This window comes from Salvia hispanica, chromosome 5 (assembly GCF_023119035.1).
Source record: "Salvia hispanica cultivar TCC Black 2014 chromosome 5, UniMelb_Shisp_WGS_1.0, whole genome shotgun sequence".
Classification (NCBI taxonomy): domain Eukaryota; kingdom Viridiplantae; phylum Streptophyta; class Magnoliopsida; order Lamiales; family Lamiaceae; genus Salvia; species Salvia hispanica.
In genome coordinates, this window is record NC_062969.1 from 11020046 (window position 1) to 11037819 (window position 17774).

Consider the following 17774-nt stretch of genomic DNA (forward strand, 5'->3'; position numbering starts at 1 on the left):
ACCAAAAAATGATATATCGCTCGTATCGTATTGAAAAATATCGAAAATTATCGAATTTTCGGTATATCGTAATTTTCGATTCGATACGGTATCGTATCGTAAGTTTTCAATACGATATCGATATGAATTTCCTTATATCGCGATTTATCGTTTTATATCGAATATACGATATATATCGATATTTTCGATATATCGTTTTAGGGGTGTGATCAATTGCTAACTTTCTTAAATTGCTAACTTGTTAACTCGTCAATGTTGTGTATTAAAATGGCAACACGGTGATATTAAAATGTCAACACATAATTTTGTTGAACTTCAATATAATTGTTGATATTATGTGTTGACATTTTAATGTCACCGTATAGACATTTTTAACACACAACATTAATGAGTTAGTATAGTTAGAAATTTAAATAGTTAGCAATATAATGCACCCCTATCGTTTTATATCAAATATACGATATATGTCATATATATCAAAACATATTGAAGTTTTAAATTATAAATATATATAAATCCATTTAATTCATTAATATATTTAGAAAATATATATATATGAAACCCTGATAAGAACACTATTTATTTTATCGTGTTGAAGTATTATTAATTTTTGTGTTATTTTTCAGTTGTGAAATTATATTTTTTGATGTACAGGTATTCGATACGATGACGATATATCGTATCGATCTTTGATATATCGTTCTTAACGATATATCGAATTTCGGTACGATATATCAAAATATCGATACGATAATGATATCGATATTATATATATCGAAAGTTCGATATATCGAAATTTTTGATACGATAACGATATGAAATTTTTTCATATTAATATTTTCGATACAATACACGATACAACATTTTCGATACGATATATCGTATTGACCCACCCCTAATTTTGTACTCCATATAGTATGTGTAATATATGCATTTTATGTGAAATGGTTAATGGATGTGTTGTGTGCACGCGCTAGTATGTAATAAAGGCGTCTACTTACTATTGTAAAATTGATAGATTTGAAATTGTAATTTTAAATATAAATATTTGTGTGAAAACAAACATGTTTGAAATTAGAATTGGGTCCTCAATTCCAATTCCACACTCCCGATTCTACATACCAAACAAAGTCATAGATTTTGATTTGGTAGATGTCCCAGGTCCCGCTCTAGTGCTCATTCCATTCTGGACGGTACTCATTTCATTTTTTTAAAAAAAATTTCTATTTTAATTCGACATAAATTCAAGGAATTTGAAAAAAAGTTTGTGGAATAATTTAATGAAATATTTGCAAATGTATAATAAAATAGTGATAAAACAACAATAATGGACATTTACGAAAGCAAGTAGATTAGTATATTGTGTTTCCACAATCAAAATATATTTCAGTATTATTATGTCAGTTCAAACTTGGACATTTAAATAATCAAATACACTTTAATAAATGAATAAAACTTATGAGTTAACGAGTCACTAATCACTATAACGACGGGAATATTAAGTAGTATTGCATAAAAAAAAAAAAGAATGAACTACATGAATGGTATCTAATCTTTCACTTTCGTACATAAATGGTACCTGATCTTTATTTTATATCCTTTTTGGTACCTCATGACAAAAATAACCCTAGGTACTAAACATGTGATTTTTTTGTTATGTAAGATATTTTTAGAATTTCAATTAAATAGAACCAAATATGTGCTTTTTTTCTTCGTTTCTTATTTCTTTTTTTCTTCTTTAGTTTATTCTTCTTTCTTTCTTTTCATTTTCTTATTTCTTTTTAGTATTTTATCTTCCTTTCTTCTTTTTTTCCCCTTAGTTTATGTTTCCTCTTTTTTCTTTTCTCTTCTTTTTCTTCTTTTTTTAGTGTTTTATACATTCATCTAATTGCATTCATAATATAAATCAATAAAACCTAATTAAATTAATTATTTAAAATAATTAAATCAATTGAATACTTTTAATTAAATTATTTATACTCATTTTAGGGTTGAAACACCTAACTAAAAATGCTCAACTCTTTATCATTATGAATACAATTCACAATTTTAAATTTTGATTAAGACTATATTGATTAGTTAATAATTTAATATAAAATAATAATAATTATTTATTAATTACTACTAGTTATTACTATTATAACAATAATATTATTATAATATTTAAATATAATTATAATTATAATTATGATTAAAAATATTTAAATGATATTAAAAGATAAATTAATTATTAATTTATAACATCAAAATAATATTATTAATATTGATTAATAATAATAGTATAAAGAGTGGGAGAATGAGAAAAGGTATTATAATATAACCTTTGGTATTAGTTTTGTCAATGCCCAAAATACCCTTTATGACACAAATGGAAAAATGAATTTGTTTAGAGGGTATTTTGGGATGAAAATTGCATCAGGTACAAAAAATGTGATTAATAGGTACCAAAAACGATATAAAATAAAGATCAGGTACCGTTTATGTGCGAAAGTGAAAGATCAGATACCGTTTATATAGTTCACTTAAAAAAAAATGCATGCTGACATCAATATTTTATTGTACATAAACATGATATGTTTGGTCAATTCAGTACAATAAATAAAGATTTAAATTATACCAAATTCTTGTATATATATTAATTAAAATAAATCATGAGCATATTGAATTAATCGATGTATGGATATTATAAATCTCAAACACTATAAATAATTAGTTATAATGAATCTAAATTATTTGTTTGGCTAAATATATGAGGTCAATGTTAATATATATTGGTCCAAAATAATTTTTTTACTATACTAGATAATTAAGCATGTATTTTAGTTTATTAGAGAAAATCTAATGGGCAAATCTTACCCATGATTCAATAAATTCATAACCTAGCATTATTGATAAAAGAGTGGAAGAAAATATAACAAATAGTATATTGCTCTTCCCCATTTTATATGTTCACGTACACTAACACACAAAAATTCCTCTCCACCTGGTGATAATCTCTCATTTATGTGTTATGTTATCTTTTGTTCCAATTCATTTTTTAGTTCCAATGCATGTTTTTGTTAGATATCCATCCAATATTCAAGAACTAATATGCATCAACTTAGAAGATCGAAGGTTGATAGGTAATAACTCTTCACTTGGAGAAATGCAAACAATTGTCCGTTGATCTCTATAAATATTAGTCTCTTATTTATATTAACCGTTGATCTCTATAAATTTGTGCACATGCTTGATTTAGTTGTAGGTATTTAATTTTAGCACGTCTATAAAAATTGATAAATTTATTCAAGGTAAACCCGAAAAAATTAGAAAGTTTCATCATCGAATCTACTCGAATCCTCAACCTACAACAACTAATGTAGTTAGAGCATCCACAATAGCGGCTAGCCGATTCGCGTCGCTAGCCGAACCATTGCAACCGGCCAGCCGAGAATCAGCGAGAAAATCGGCGTGGGCTAGCCGATTCGGATGCGCTGGCCGATGCGCTGGCCGCCATTGTGACGTGTCGATCGGCCAGCGCCTATTTTCGATTTTAATTTTTTTTGAAAACCTATATATACGCGATTTTAGTTTCATTTTCATTTGCACCACTTGTTTTAACGAGTTTTCTCTCTCTGGCGATGACCTTTTGTCATTGCATGACATGGGGATCGATCTCGGCGATCCGGACACTCCCGTTCAGCGGGGCGGGCCGCGGCGAAGAAGAAGACGAGGGGGAAGGCCAAGGCGGTCGGCGAGTCGTCGCAGCCCGCTGTTGACGACACCCCGCCCGGAGGAAGTGGACGGAGGATGAGTACGCCGGGGTGGCCAGGGGGTGGTTGGAGGTGTGCGACGATCCGCTGGTTGCGAACAACCAGCGGGTCGTCAACATGTGGGCGAAGATCGTAGCTGCCTATAGGAGGCACTTGCCCGCACGGGAAGGACTTCAGCGGGGAGGAGGTCCGGAAGGGGTGGGAGCGCATTAGGGCCGCGGTCGGCCGTTTTTCGGCGTTGTACGCCAACGCCCTCCGTCGGCTCACTAGTGGGCAGAATGAGGACGACGCCCGGAGGATAGCCGAGAGTCAGTTCCCCTTGGCGGGGAAGTACAAGGAGTTCCACTTCTGGGAGTGCTATGAGTTGCTTTGAAGGACTCCGAGAAGTTCCGGGCGGGATGCGACGCCGGGTGGCCGAAGAAGCAGAGGCTGAACTATTCCGGCAACTACAGCGGCAGCAGCGGCGGATCCCACGACCTCCCCCCGGATGCTGAGGAGTTTCCCTCCCCTCCATCCGTTGCTCGTCGCCCTCGCCCGGTTGGCCAAAAGCGGGCGCAACGGGCAGCGAGGGGAGGATCCCCCTATCGCCCCATGAGGTCATCTCAGCCCCCCCACCTCCATGCGCGTACACTTTATTATCGCGTGCAAAGACGGAGGAACGTATGTTCGCGGTCTTCCAAGAGTGGAAGACCGCAACCGACCCCACGGAGAAGAGGTTCCTCTACTCGATGCTCGAGAACATGCGGTTGGATTTGTATGCCTCGAAGGCACTGGTAGGGGGTTCAGACGCGGGCTCAGATACACCGGGTGGCGGCGGCGAGGACGGCGGCGGCGAGGATGGCGACGGCGACGACGAGGAGTAGAGAGTGGCGGGGCTCGTGTGTGGAAGCCCTTTTTTTTAAAAAAAAATCATGTATTTTTTTTTAATCTATGTACCTTTTTTTTTAATGAAATGAATGAATTTTCCGTATATTTTATTCCGTAATTTAATCGTAAATTTTATTCCGTAAAATAGTAGTTGTTTTTGAATTATTTTTATTGCGGCTGGCCTATGGCTGACCTAAATCTGATGTGGCAGGTGGATTTTTAGTACTGCTGACGTGGCAGGAAAAGAGAGTCTATTACCATTATGGATGCTCTTAACCATAAATCCAATATGAAGAAATGACTATAATACAATTCCATGTTTCACCATAACAATTTAACATCATACTATTACACTCAATACACTTTCTCCACTCATAATAATTATTAAGAGTAGTGGTAATATATTACATACAAATACAATCAATAATTATTTATGTTGGTTTCCAAACTGCAAGTAACTCTTGGAACATCTCTACAACTAGCTCTCTGTCTGCATTTCTGAAGAAATCATTCATTTCTTCTCTCACATCATAAATCTTGCCAAAATCAAGCAAGTACGCCAAGCACCCCTTCTTTAATTTATCAAGCTGGTAGAGCCAAGCTTCCTGTAGTCTCTCGAGCACGTTCCCTGAGTTAATGTCTTCCAACAGGCTCTCCTCGCAAGCATCCTTCAAGTCCATGATGTCGTACTTGTTTGCCGCGCTCAGCAATGCCAGCCGGTGCTTCCAGAAGTCCTCCTGGCTTATCGCCCCGTACAGGTAAGTGAGGAGGGCCATGCAGGACTCGGATGTCATATCTTCAATGTCGATTGTTGAAGACTCTTTCTCCTTGAGATCATGCTCGAACATGCTCATAAAGACAGGAGAACTAGCGGAGAGAATAGCTCTGTGAGCTCGTAGAGATCCATCGGAGGAGTTGATGGTGACGTCTGCGTGAATCTCCTCGTCAAGCATGCGACAGAGACATCTGAGAGTGCTTTGGCTCGCTTGACTTTGCATCAGGCCGTCGCTGGGCCATATAGAACTGCCTTCTCCACCCTGAAGTTCAGCAGCGACAGCAAATGATGCGTTTCACTTACATATTTCTCAGCATGAATCTCAAGTCTATTTCTACTTTCTAATAAAAATGTTGCAACACTCACATTTATAGGGCAGATCTTAAGGTCCAGAAACTCAACATCAATGACAAAACGTCCTTGAAAGTTAATATCGATAGGGCAAGCAAAGTCATCACTAGAACGAAGTAGTCTCTCGTGAACTGCAGGCATATAAGATAACGAACATTAATTATAACAAAAAGACTACTATCTAGTAACACATCTACATATACATAGAAATATACATGCAAAATAGTGAGTGTAAATTTTCGAACAAAGGTGAGGGGTGCATTTCTCTATATATCCAATGATGATATGCACACTTATCAAGTCTTTTCATGAAAAATTAAAACATCTACATAATGAGCTTATGTCTTTTTTTTCTACACCAGAACTTGATCGTCCTGTTAGAACTCAGGAAAGAACAAAGAAGCACACTATTAGTGTTCGGTTTTCAAGATTGTATCCGAGATTAAATTTGTAGTGTGTTTGGTTCATGAGGTTCAACCCCACAACTCAATCCTAGATGGATAATCATGGGATAATTAGTCATAGCTAACCCCCTATGACTTAAATAATCTCACGACTCAATCCTAGATTGTATCTTGGTATTATTTTATCTTAGAAACCGAACACTACCTTAATGAAGTGTTCAACACGAAGTCTGAGAGTGTCTTGAATTTACAATCACCAACCCCCTATGCAAGCCACCAAAACAAAGAATCCTTTGAATTAGACTGACATCAAAGTCGGAAGAGAAATGCACAAAAGAGAGGAAATTGCCTGTTTGATACCATGAATGATCGAATCACACTCTTGTTGCATAATCTCTTGATTCTCTTTCCCCCAAAATTTATCTAAAAAACTGATTTCCTTATCTTCAGAACTCAGAAGCTAATTCTACAGCATTTAATTTCTTCAGTAGAGTATCATTTTTTACTAATAATTTAACCTGATAAATGCTTGCATTTCCAAATCTAACCTAGTAAAAACCTATTTACCAAAAAATGCCAGATAAATTGAAAAGGTTCTCAAATCTAAACCGAGGTCAAATTTTAGGTGTTGATCAATAAATTGACTCAAATAAACTTATAGACTCGATTTAGCAGAAAGTAAATAGGCGTTTACTGGTTAAGCGTTGAATATGCATTCATGAGGTGAAATTGAGTACATTTTCCCAATTAAAAGCTATTCAATCTTCACAAAAACAGAGCAAAATAGAAATAAATAAACAAAATCCAGCAAAATCAACAAAAACCACACAAAAAATGCTGAATCGATCAGAAAAAAGGTCAACGAAGTCAAAGAGATACGCACTGGGCGAGACGTAGGGCCTGCGATTGGAGGCGGAGGTGGAAACACGAATGATGAAGCGAGCAATCGGCGGCTGCTCCTTCGAAACACGAGACGGCTCGGGGAAAAGCCTGATGTAAACGGAGCGATTCTTCTCGACCGATAAATGCCTGAAACAACCGATCGGAAATTCACGATCGCCGTCATGTGTAAAACGGTGTGTAAGCGTAGATATAGGCACAAAAGCGGTAGCTTACAGATACCAGTTCCAAATGCCGATTTTGAACGGCTCGGATCTCTTGTACAGATTGGTTGGACCGAAGCTCTCGATTTTCCACTGCGCCAGTCTTGCTATCGTCTCCACCTTCGTGTCCGCCATTGTTGTGTGTGTGTGACTGTGTGAGAGAGAGAGGAAAATTGATTTCTTTATTTAATGAAGCTTAATTATTGGCTTTTTGGATTGAAGATAAGTGAGAAGTCAAATCTAATTGGGTAAAAGTTGACTTATTTTTTTGCTTTGTTGGGATTGATGAATAAAGTTATGCAATTTAACAATAAAAAGATAATTTTATAAAAATATTAAGAGAAGTAACAACTTTTATTTAATGTTAAATCTCTTTGAATAATTATTAATTTCTACCTACTAGAGAGAGAAATAATAATTTGACTCAAACAAAGGATATTAGGAGTATAATGATAAGAAAAATACAAAATTCAATTTTTGACAGAGTTACAAATTAGAATGCCTTGATATTTTTGGTAGGTTAATGAAATAGAACTTCGGACAAAATTAATTCATGTAATGTATCAAATTTTATGAGTTTAATAAATTAGATAAGTACTTCTCCCTTCGTTTCATAGTAGTAAGATTGTTTCTTTTTTACACGAAGATTAAAAAAATGATGTGTAATGTATTAAATAAAATGATAATAAAGTAGTAAGAGATAGAGAAAAAAGTAAACAGAATAAAGGAAAAGAGAGGAAAAAGTAGACGACAAGAAATAAGTTGACTTTTATTAAAATGGAAAATAATTTTACTACTATGGAACGTACCAAAATGCCAAAATGACTTCATTATTACGGAACGAAGAGAGTATTATGTTTTTATGAATAGTAGTAGTACTATAATTTAATTTGGTAGATTCGAGGCTATGCTTTTTTGAGTTTTTAATAACTGGATCTATGATTATTCTTAACTTATGAATATGTGGCAAAATTAATTTCGATCATTTTTGATAAATTATTTTCGAACAATCTGAAGATAAGTTAAACAACCATGTATTTTCATACTTATGTTTGATAGTGTCAAAGCATTAGAAGGCATTATTAATTCAGTCATTATTAAAGTAAAGCTTTCAACTTTTGGACCAATTCAAAAGGTTGAGCATTATAGCATATGAAAGTAATGAGAAAAAATTAAAGAGACCACACATTTTTTTTCAATTCATAACATGGAATCGCTATCTTTTTTTAAAAAGGGTATGTCAAAGTAAATGTGTTCTGATAAGCCAAATCAGTTCGCAAATTTATGATTAGTTACGGTTCAAATGTAATTGAAAACTGTTAAAGTTTTAGAAAAATTTTAAAGAGAGAGGCAATAATGATGTGATAAAAATAGATGAAAACCAGAAGAGATCACCTAATATATTGCATACGGGGGCTAATATGATGAGTAAATATAACCTCGTTCCACTTTTCTATAGTGGTCCTGCTAGAAATTATAGTAACAAGTCTGTTCACGTACTTACCAAGTTAGGTAACAGTACTTTACATAGGGGTGGCAAAATGAGTAGCGGGTAATGAGTAATTCTCATCTCGACCCGCTACCTGCCGGGTATTGGGTACCCGTTACCCGACGATAACGGGAAACGGGGCGGGATCGGGTAGTGTGTTTTAGAATTTTGCGGGTAGCGGGTATATCCGCTACCCGCGTGGGTATACCTGTTAGTCCCGATAATACCCGTTATTATTAGTATTAGCCATATTCCACTTTTAATACTCCATCCTTTTCATATTAATAGAGGTGTTTCAAATAGTTAAAGTGGATGAAAAAAAGTAAATAGTTAAATAATAATAGCCATATACGCACTCATTTTGAAAAATTAAAAATAAATATTTAGAACGGAGAAAAAATAAAGTAAGAGAAATAATAATGTAGAGAGGAATATTTATATTATTATATTTCCAAAATGAGTGAAGAAAATGAAATGTCTTTATTAAGGCGGAGTAGTGGAAGTACTTTATACTTTATAGTATAATCTGAGAGTTCTTTTAAAACATTATCATATTCCAACGAACATACAATTGAAAACTCACAGGAACTAGCTATAGAGTGTCCCTTCACTTTTATTCTCAATTTATTCAACGTTTACCATCGATATTAATAAAGTAAATCAGGGACCATTGACGGTTATTATGGTTTTCAAATTTTTTATTAGGATTTCGGGTCGGGTACGGGTACCCGCAATGTCGGGTACGGGATACCCGACACGGGTATCGGATAATCCCAGTATGTCGCCGGCCGAGTATTGGAACAACAACTTTTGCTAAAATCGGGTACGAGTACCCGACTTGTCGGGTGCGAGTACCCACGGATAACCCGTTTCGCCACCCTTAACTTTACATATTTTGAGTGATGTTTACAACATATTCCATCCATTCTCCAGTTTCATCTCTCTAGTTTAAATATACTCTACTACCACTAGTTTTTATCATTTTTGACATTTGTCCCATAAAAAAATTGACTAGTTTTTATCATTTTTTATTATTATCCCATAAAATAGACTAGTTTTAATCAAGAAAATTTTTAAATATAAACACTACTAATAAGATAGAACACTATTTTCACTACATGCGAATTAAAACCCATACCGTTTCAAGATGAGCTATTGTATGGGTAAAAGAGAATATATTTTTTTATACAAAAGAGAAAATAATATAAATCAATTATATAAATGATAGAGTAGATAAGAAAATAAATACTCTCTCCGTTCCAATAAATATGCAAGTGCAATATTTGGTTTCCGACACAAGATTTTATGCAGTGGTGCTTTGTAAGGTAACGAATAGAGAGTAAAGTAAGAGATATAAAAAAGTAGAGAGAGTGTTATTTCTATTTTGGGAAACGTTTAATTTTAATTGGGATAAACGTTTCATTTCTAATGGGACAGAGAGAGTAATATATAAACGGGAAACGAATTAAATACAAGATACAATAAAAATATTAAAATTATTAATTTTTATTAAAATATAAAATTAGTCAATTATTTAGGACCAATATGTCCCAAGTATTGTGAATTATCACCAATTTAAAATCATCAATTACATTTCCAATTTCACAATTTCCTGTGAAGACGAAAAGCAAATCGGAGCGAGAAAGAATGGCGGAGGAGAAGAATACGATAGTCTGGAATGAAGCACAGAGGAAATTCGAGACCGTAGATAAAAAAGCATACATCGAATACGAGGTGAGGGGCAGCAAAGTAATTGACATAACTCATACGTATGTGCCGCCGAGCAAGAGGGGGCTAGGCCTCGCCGCCGATCTCTGCGCCGCCGCCTTCACTCACGCCCAAAATCACTCCCTCTCCGTCATTCCAACCTGCTCTTATGTCTCTGTAAGCTCCTCATCTTCAAACATTCATCAACTTCGCGCGAATTTGAATTTGAGAAATCGAAATTGAGTTTTAAACTCTTTCTTCATCCCCAAATTCTAGGTTTTGTTGAAATTGAGTGGAGAGGTCAAAATTGAGGGCAAATTTTGTAGTACTACAATGATTTAGTCATTAAGAAATTTAAAGTGCCGAAATTCCAAGTTTTTATCAAATTAGGAGCTTTTTAAATTGAGGGTAAGTTTTTATTCTATGCTGAATTATGACTTTAGATTGATTAATGGAGAATTTATGTAGGTTCTTGTAGTTTTTGTGTTTTAATTGGTCAAAGTGTATAATATATGATCAAGCTAAAATAATTATGATGATTCGATGTATATTATACCAAACATGATTGTTAGTTAAATACCAATCTTAGGGTCTTGCTGTAGTTTTTATATATGTAGTTTTAATCTAATTTTAAACTATTGTAATGAAGACCCAATTTTTCAATTTGTAGCATAGTACATACCTCTAAACTTCGAGATTATTAGTTCCTCATGTGTCCTGAGTTTACTTCCGGTTGGCGACCGTCTTTTATTTATGTTGCACCGTCTTTGTCTTCAAGCACTAGCAACGACCTTCTTCATTGTGTTTGAATTCAATGAGTTCCATTTGTTATAACCACCGGAAAAATTATTTCACGTGTGATTAGTCTTGGCATATCAATTTAAGCATTGGCATTAAAATTTAGAAGAGCTGGTTTAATTTGCTGCAAATTGAAACTGGATCTTAATTGCAATAAATCCGAGATTGCATCAGATATACAATTATACCCAAAATACAAAAGTTAATACAACTATCTTTGTATTTGACTATATTGGAGTGCTATTTAGCCAAATATTTTTCTTGTTTCATGCTTTTGATTGAAATTCAGTGTCGATTCTCAAAAGTTGCAACTAATTTGTGGGTTGGACAGGATACATTTCTTCCTCGAAACCCAAACTGGAACTCAATAGTGCACAAGGACGATCCCAAGTCTAGCATGTGATCATGCCTCGCTGATGCTGTATTTGAATCTGAACTCATCAGTCGAACTCTCCCCATCGCCTTTAACCATATTTTGCGCTTGAATAATGTTGTCCACGATGAGCATCCTGTTTTGTGTTGTGATTATACACAATTATGTATGTCTGTGATAGATTTGTATTAGATTTTACAGAGACTGATACGACCTCAAAATTGAAACATACCTAATACATGAATCATGAAAGTGAGACATCCAAGTATCCAACCTCAGATGCTCACGAAGTATTTATATTGATCTCTTTTTACTTCATAGACATGAGACAACTCACCTGTTAATATCTCAGCAGATTTTACATGTGAAATCTTGACCAAAGTTTTTTATTTATAAAATCTCTAATGTATTTATACATTATCACATGACCAAAAGCCTAATTCTTGAATAGCACTTATTTTCCACAACCTTTACATACAATAACTATAACACACGTTTTAGCAGATAAAACACAACTTCTTTGTACATACCATGTAGTAGTGATTCAACAGATGCCATAAACAATCCTTTCTCTTTTACAACGAAAAGGTTCTCCGATGATGGCTGCGATCAACCAGGTACAAAATAATCCATCTTCTCCACAGGCAGGTTCAATACAGATTTTTCAACCTGTAATGATTTGTAAATTTCTGTGATGAAACAATCAAAATGGTGGATTGAGGAATCAATAGCGATTACTTACTTCGTCGAATGGGACAAAGACGAAAGGTGTGAGACCCCTCTTGTGCGAAACTGCTGGGACGTCAGGGTTGTGGGTTTCATCCTCCTCCCACCCCTCGACTACTCCGAGGATGTCCTCATCGGATCCACTGGCCTCGACATCATTCACGCCGCTTGTGACAAGTGATATCAGATCCATTCTGTTGTTAGCGCCTTGTACAGTCCCCCTTAACCTATTTTCAAAGGTACTGATTACAAAGATGGTAAATAGAAAGTAACATTGCTTGAGATTTATATGCAGACACTAAATAATTGGCCAACATTCATTCAGTAGAGTAATGAAATATGACTGACTAACATAAGTTATCACACTTCTCTGAAACACAAACTAAGATCGTTGCTCATAGAATATAATGATAAAAATATCAACTTCGTGTTGATAGTAAAAGATGAGGACTGCCAATAACTCTAACATGCAGATATTAATCTTCCTGGGCAAAATGTAGTTAACCCCAGGAGATAGATGGAAAGGAAGGAATGAACAAACTATTGTCACAATTCACACGACAGAAACTTAACTGTTCAGTCAAGACCTGTCATTCATGCCCCCCACGAATACGAAGGGTGCTAGACTCCCTCTGCCTATGGCCCTAGTGACAGTGATCCATATGACCCACAGCAGTTATTCGGACCAACAGATAGTTAGGTAAAATTTGCAAGTACTATTAAAAAACTGTCTATGGATCAAATTAAGCAAATTGAGGGTGTTTGGAAATGTGTTTTGGGCTTCCATTTCTCTAAGAAACAGCTAAAATCTGGACATAGCCCACCCCCTGACATCTCCAACTTCTACTTCTTTGTTTCAAGAGGCAAAGTTTTCCAGCTCAACTGTGTCCATTCGTTACAAACTTAATAGTAAACCAGTGGCTTCCATAACTTATCAAATACATTGAAGGGTTCGCAAGAGATATAGTTTTCTAATAGAAGGATTGACCAGAATATAAACTGGTCTTCATAAATTAAAGTTAATATATCAATTAGATAGCCTGATGAGACCTCAAAAATTGATAAAAAAGTGTCTCTATCTTGAAAATCTTATAAGGGGTGTGCTAGAAGGTCTCTTGGAAAAAGAAAACTAATTGCAGAGTAACTACGGAAATACCTCAAGCGGATTCTTAAAACAGTTGGGCGTAAGCCAGGATACAGAATAGCAGCTTCAACCTGTGAGTGGAAATACTAAATCATTCATTCATTGAATTTACAGATGATAGACGAAAGATTTATCATAGATTAAATCACGAGTTATTGTGAAGTAAAAACCAATGAGATTATAGAAGTAAATATTCTTGCATTTATTGCTACTGCACTATTCGTTCTAGTAATAGCCAGTAACAAAAAGTTTAATCCAATACACGCACGTGCAAATAAGTTCAGTGGATAGCCATATACCACCTTAATTAGCAAAAGATGGAAATATAAATTTCTCCTCCATGGGTTACATCATTAGAAAAAATTAGAAGTGGATGGCAAAAGTAAAACTGACCTTATCTTCAGAAAGTGTGTATTGTCCGCTAAAAACACTATCAGATGATTCAGATCTTGCTGAACGAACATTCATGTATTTTGCAACATCTTTTACTTTTTGGGACGAGTTCTATTGACAGAAACCAAAGAGATTAATGGTAAGTAGACTCCCCAATAGTAAAGTAGTTCCGAAATTGCTAAGCTTTGAAAACAACTATTCCTTATGACCTTATAGAGGAACCTTCCAGAAGGATAAAATCGCATATACCGGTAATAACAAACCTGCAGAATGAGATCAAAAATTCCTTACACAATTACAAAAAGTACAACAAATGTGAAGTAGGGAAAAAACAATGCTCTAAATTTAGTTTAGTTAAGCTACATTAGTGAAGAGTAGCATAGGACTGCTATCCACTTCTGTCTATTCAAATTTTCATTTTCATTTTCCCACAAAAATCTTAAAAAAATAGAAAATCATAGATGATGCCCAAGTCACTTCACTATTTAGTTAGTAAAGGAACAAAAATTAAGGTTTAACAGCACACAAAGGAAGGTCATAGATGTACAATAATTTGATTTTCTTCCTTCTACCCACTGTTTACTGAATTCAAATGATATACAGTCTACCCAACTGTCACTGGACTGATATAGAACACAATGATCTTACATTTGATATTAGCCATAGATATATATCGGCCCTTTCCCGACTTCATCCTTCTCTCATAAAACTAGAAATAATTGATCAGACTCTTAAGTTATTGGGCTTCTATTGAACAGAAAAGAGAATGCCAAAAAAACCATACAATATGCACAGGATTGGTGGTTCTCCCCTCTGCAAGCCCAACACGAATGTAGGTGTTCCGACTGACATAAAGCCCTGGAAATCCAAGTCACAGATTTAGCAGTGTACAAGACTCGATCTAAGATGAACACGTTGTAGAAGATTTATATCATTGTCATTCTTATAACGCGTAAAGAAAACTCTACAGCTGGCTAGAAGCACTTTTAATTAATGTCAACAAAACCCGCACCCATCCAGATACCATTAAGGCTAACACATTGAAAGGTTTGATTAGTTCTTATGCTCAAGGTTTTATTAGGATTATCTTATTTGTTCTTTTGATGTGATGCTGTGTCAACAAACTGCTCTTTTGCATTTTGAGAAGATAGACTACTTCACATGCCCTAAACCCAAAGTTTCTTACAGGGGTTTAGAGTTGAGAGCAACCATTAGATTTGGAAGTGGAAAATTGAAAAGCTTTATTTCTCCCGTCTGCAGATTTACAGAAAATTGGGAAAATGATGCAAAACACAACAACTTAAAGTTACAAATAGAATACTTTACCATCAGTCCGAAGTCTTGGTCTTAAAAGCCACATTTTCCGCCATAAGCCATGATACATCGATTGGAAAATCTTATAATTTTCCACAATTCCATTCAGCTGCAGCGCATGGACAAAATATAAGAACATAAGCACGTGTCAATAATGAAAAGATAGTAACTAAACAGTTACCTGCCAAGCCCTTAAACATGAATTTCGCCAGAACACAGGGTTACGGATAGTATACCTCCATTTTCGACAAACACAAGCTGCCCTCCCAAGGGTATAAGGACTCATCTTCGAAAATATCTGCAGAGGGAGTAAACTACAGTCACAATGTCCTGACAAGCTACAAAAACCATAGATTATCAAGACTTCATAGCAGAGCCATACCTCAAAAAGCAACTCATCTGGCAAGCTGCGGTGCAGAAGTGCTGTATCAACAAACGGTTTGCTCAAGCTACGGAAAGGAGTAACAGGTCTGACATTAACCCCATAAAGATCTGCAGAGCAAGAAGCCAAGACAAGCTGTTTCAGTTGAATGGCCAAATCACCACTGGCGGATACAAGTGGAGACGAAGGGGGATTTAGTGAATTTTCATTCAAAATCGCTAAATCATCGGAGTGTTTTCGTGGTTATTGTACAATAACACCCGTGATCAGGTCAAATAGCAAGAAAATTGTCTCTTCAAAATCCCAAACTTAAAATTTAGAAAACAACGCACAACACAATTGACATAGGAATTGGACTAATACGTACTAGCATACAATCACAGAGAAAGAAAAACTGAGATTAACTTAGTACCAAGCCACGGCCTCTGCGTCACTAAGAATTGAGCAGCTTTCAAACGCGAAGCTGATTCGAGCTCCGCAGCAAGTTTAACCGCATAATCTGACAACAATGAAACTAGCTAGCTCAGAACATGCATCCGTAGTGTACAATTCAGCAGAAACATAACTAGATAAACTAAAAAAATTCAACGGATCAACGATTGTCGACATAATTCGCCTCAAATTTTTAAATACCATGAAAACTTCCAAAATAATTACACCGTAGCATTGAGGTTGCATCAATCAATTTCAATACTTGCTAACAGCCTAACATAGAATATACCTCTCTCAATTTACAATCAAACTTTCCGTAAACAACAAATTACAGTGATCATATACGAAACCAAAACAATTAGTAAATTCAAGTTTCATTGAATTTATTGCTGCAAAAACATAATTAGATAGGAAATGAGATGGAGAGTGATTACCAGAAGTCATTGAACCAAGCTCGTGAATTTTCCTTTTCTTCTTCGTTTTTGTTTCTGGAGTTAGGAGAGAGCAGATACACAGAAACGGGAACCAATGACCTGCGGGTGACCCGACCCGATACTTCCGGGTCGGTAACTGAATCTCTGCTAAAATTACCGTTCTGCCCCAGAACAGAGCTTCTATTATGATGACTAATTTATGGTTAAATTTATTTTTATAATTAAACATAATTTTATACTACTAGTTTGTATTCTAAATTTTGCAGTTATGTACTTTTAACATTTTTATACGTAAAATGGAATCGAATTAGGAAATTTTAACTAACAAGCATCTCATTTCATATAAATTCATAGCCTCACAATACCCATTATTCACGTAAGAGTAAAAGATTAAGGTTTCATATACATATCTTCCATCGCGTTACTGTTGTTTAATTTGTAAATTTTCGATCTTAAATATCCAATCTATTTAAACCAGTACATCAATTTTCAAATTAAATGTGACACCCTCGTTCAGTAAAAAAAAACAAGAACACTAATTGGAGCATATGCTTTCAATAGAAGAAGTGTTATAGAAAAAGAAACGTTTAAACATATAAAATGGAACAAAATATTTGTTAGCTATATATGTCAATTAATTTATTTATTTCTAGAAAGTATTTATATAATTACATTGCAATAGCAATACTAAGTAAAAGAGGTCATCTCCATTAGTTTATAGTGCAATAAATTATACATGGACATCCAGACATAATAGCATCCGCAATGGTGCTTAGGCCAGCAATAGGCCAGCCATTCTCTCCCCTGCCACGTCAGCAACAATAAAAAATTCACCTGTCACATCGATTTAGGCCGGCAAGCAATAAAAATATTTTTAAATATACTACATTTACGGAATTAAAATTACGATTAAAATACGGAATTAAATTTACGACACATATACGGGAAAATTAATCCATTCCATTAAAAAAAGTACAAAGATTTTTTTAAAAAAAAGTACATGATTTTTTTTAAAAAAAAAGGGGCTTCAACACACGAGCCCCGCCACTCTCTACTCCTCATCGCCGTCGCCGTCGCCGTGGCCGTCGCCGCCGCCACCGCCCCCGGTATCTGAGCCCACGTCGGAACTCGCTAGCCGTGCCCTCGCGATTTCCAAATCAACCTGCATGCTCTTGAGCATCTCGTGAAGAAACATCTTCTCCGTGGGGTCAGTGGCGGTCTTCCACTCTTGGAAGACCTTGCACATCTGATCCCGCGTATGGTTACGCGAATGGAGAGTGTACTCGAGTGGGGCGGGTGGGAGGGCGGAGGACTGGACCTCGCGGGGCGA

General features: G+C 35.4%; 3 protein-coding genes across 4 annotated transcripts; 1 reads left to right on the plus strand and 2 right to left on the minus strand.

The window, feature by feature from the left end:
• Positions 1-4891: 4891 nt before the first annotated feature.
• Positions 4892-7427, minus strand: LOC125186803 (BTB/POZ domain-containing protein At1g21780-like). Of its 2 annotated transcripts, none has more exons than XM_048083256.1 (4): positions 7272-7427; positions 7033-7178; positions 5761-5876; positions 4892-5656 (listed from the first exon to the last, which is right to left on the minus strand). In XM_048083256.1, exons 1-4 carry the CDS (start codon positions 7385-7387, stop codon positions 5051-5053), a joined length of 984 nt encoding a protein of 327 aa, XP_047939213.1. In that variant the 5' UTR covers positions 7388-7427; the 3' UTR covers positions 4892-5050. The 2 variants fall into 2 exon arrangements, with proteins under 2 accessions (XP_047939213.1, XP_047939212.1); XM_048083255.1 differs by having other exon boundaries at positions 7266-7427.
• Positions 7428-10314: 2887 nt separating this feature from the next.
• On the plus strand, positions 10315-11937 carry LOC125190132 (acetyltransferase At1g77540-like). The gene is made up of 2 exons (XM_048087334.1): positions 10315-10625; positions 11578-11937. The coding sequence occupies exons 1-2, from the start codon at positions 10389-10391 to the stop codon at positions 11647-11649; spliced, it is 309 nt and encodes a 102-aa protein (XP_047943291.1). The 5' UTR covers positions 10315-10388; the 3' UTR covers positions 11650-11937.
• A 54-nt stretch (positions 11938-11991) lies between these two features.
• LOC125190131 (F-box protein 7) lies at positions 11992-16508 on the minus strand. Its single transcript, XM_048087333.1, has 11 exons — positions 16445-16508; positions 15991-16077; positions 15579-15688; positions 15378-15494; positions 15209-15305; positions 14667-14740; positions 14092-14145; positions 13883-13993; positions 13502-13560; positions 12362-12572; positions 11992-12288 (listed from the first exon to the last, which is right to left on the minus strand). Exons 1-11 carry the CDS (start codon positions 16452-16454, stop codon positions 12229-12231), a joined length of 990 nt encoding a protein of 329 aa, XP_047943290.1. The 5' UTR covers positions 16455-16508; the 3' UTR covers positions 11992-12228.
• Between the last annotated feature and the right edge of the window lie 1266 nt (positions 16509-17774).

What these genes read in the sequence shown, in the direction of transcription:
- LOC125186803 (XM_048083255.1), bottom strand. Translation starts at nt 7,387, where the DNA reads ATGGCGGACACGAAGGTGGAGACGATAGCAAGACTGGCGCAGTGGAAA. An exon ending in CAGGCCCTACGTCTCGCCCA is followed by an intron (nt 5,877 to 7,032) that starts GTGCGTATCTCT and finishes ATATGCCTGCAG; the next exon opens with TTCACGAGAGACTACTTCGT. An exon ending in TTAAGATCTGCCCTATAAAT is followed by an intron (nt 5,657 to 5,760) that starts GTGAGTGTTGCA and finishes GCTGAACTTCAG; the next exon opens with GGTGGAGAAGGCAGTTCTAT.
- LOC125190132 (XM_048087334.1), top strand. Translation starts at nt 10,389, where the DNA reads ATGGCGGAGGAGAAGAATACGATAGTCTGGAATGAAGCACAGAGGAAA. An exon ending in CAACCTGCTCTTATGTCTCT is followed by an intron (nt 10,626 to 11,577) that starts GTAAGCTCCTCA and finishes TGGGTTGGACAG; the next exon opens with GATACATTTCTTCCTCGAAA.
- LOC125190131 (XM_048087333.1), bottom strand. An exon ending in CAGATGAGTTGCTTTTTGAG is followed by an intron (nt 15,495 to 15,578) that starts GTATGGCTCTGC and finishes CTCCCTCTGCAG; the next exon opens with ATATTTTCGAAGATGAGTCC. An exon ending in CCACCAATCCTGTGCATATT is followed by an intron (nt 14,146 to 14,666) that starts GTATGGTTTTTT and finishes CTCATTCTGCAG; the next exon opens with GTTTGTTATTACCGGTATAT.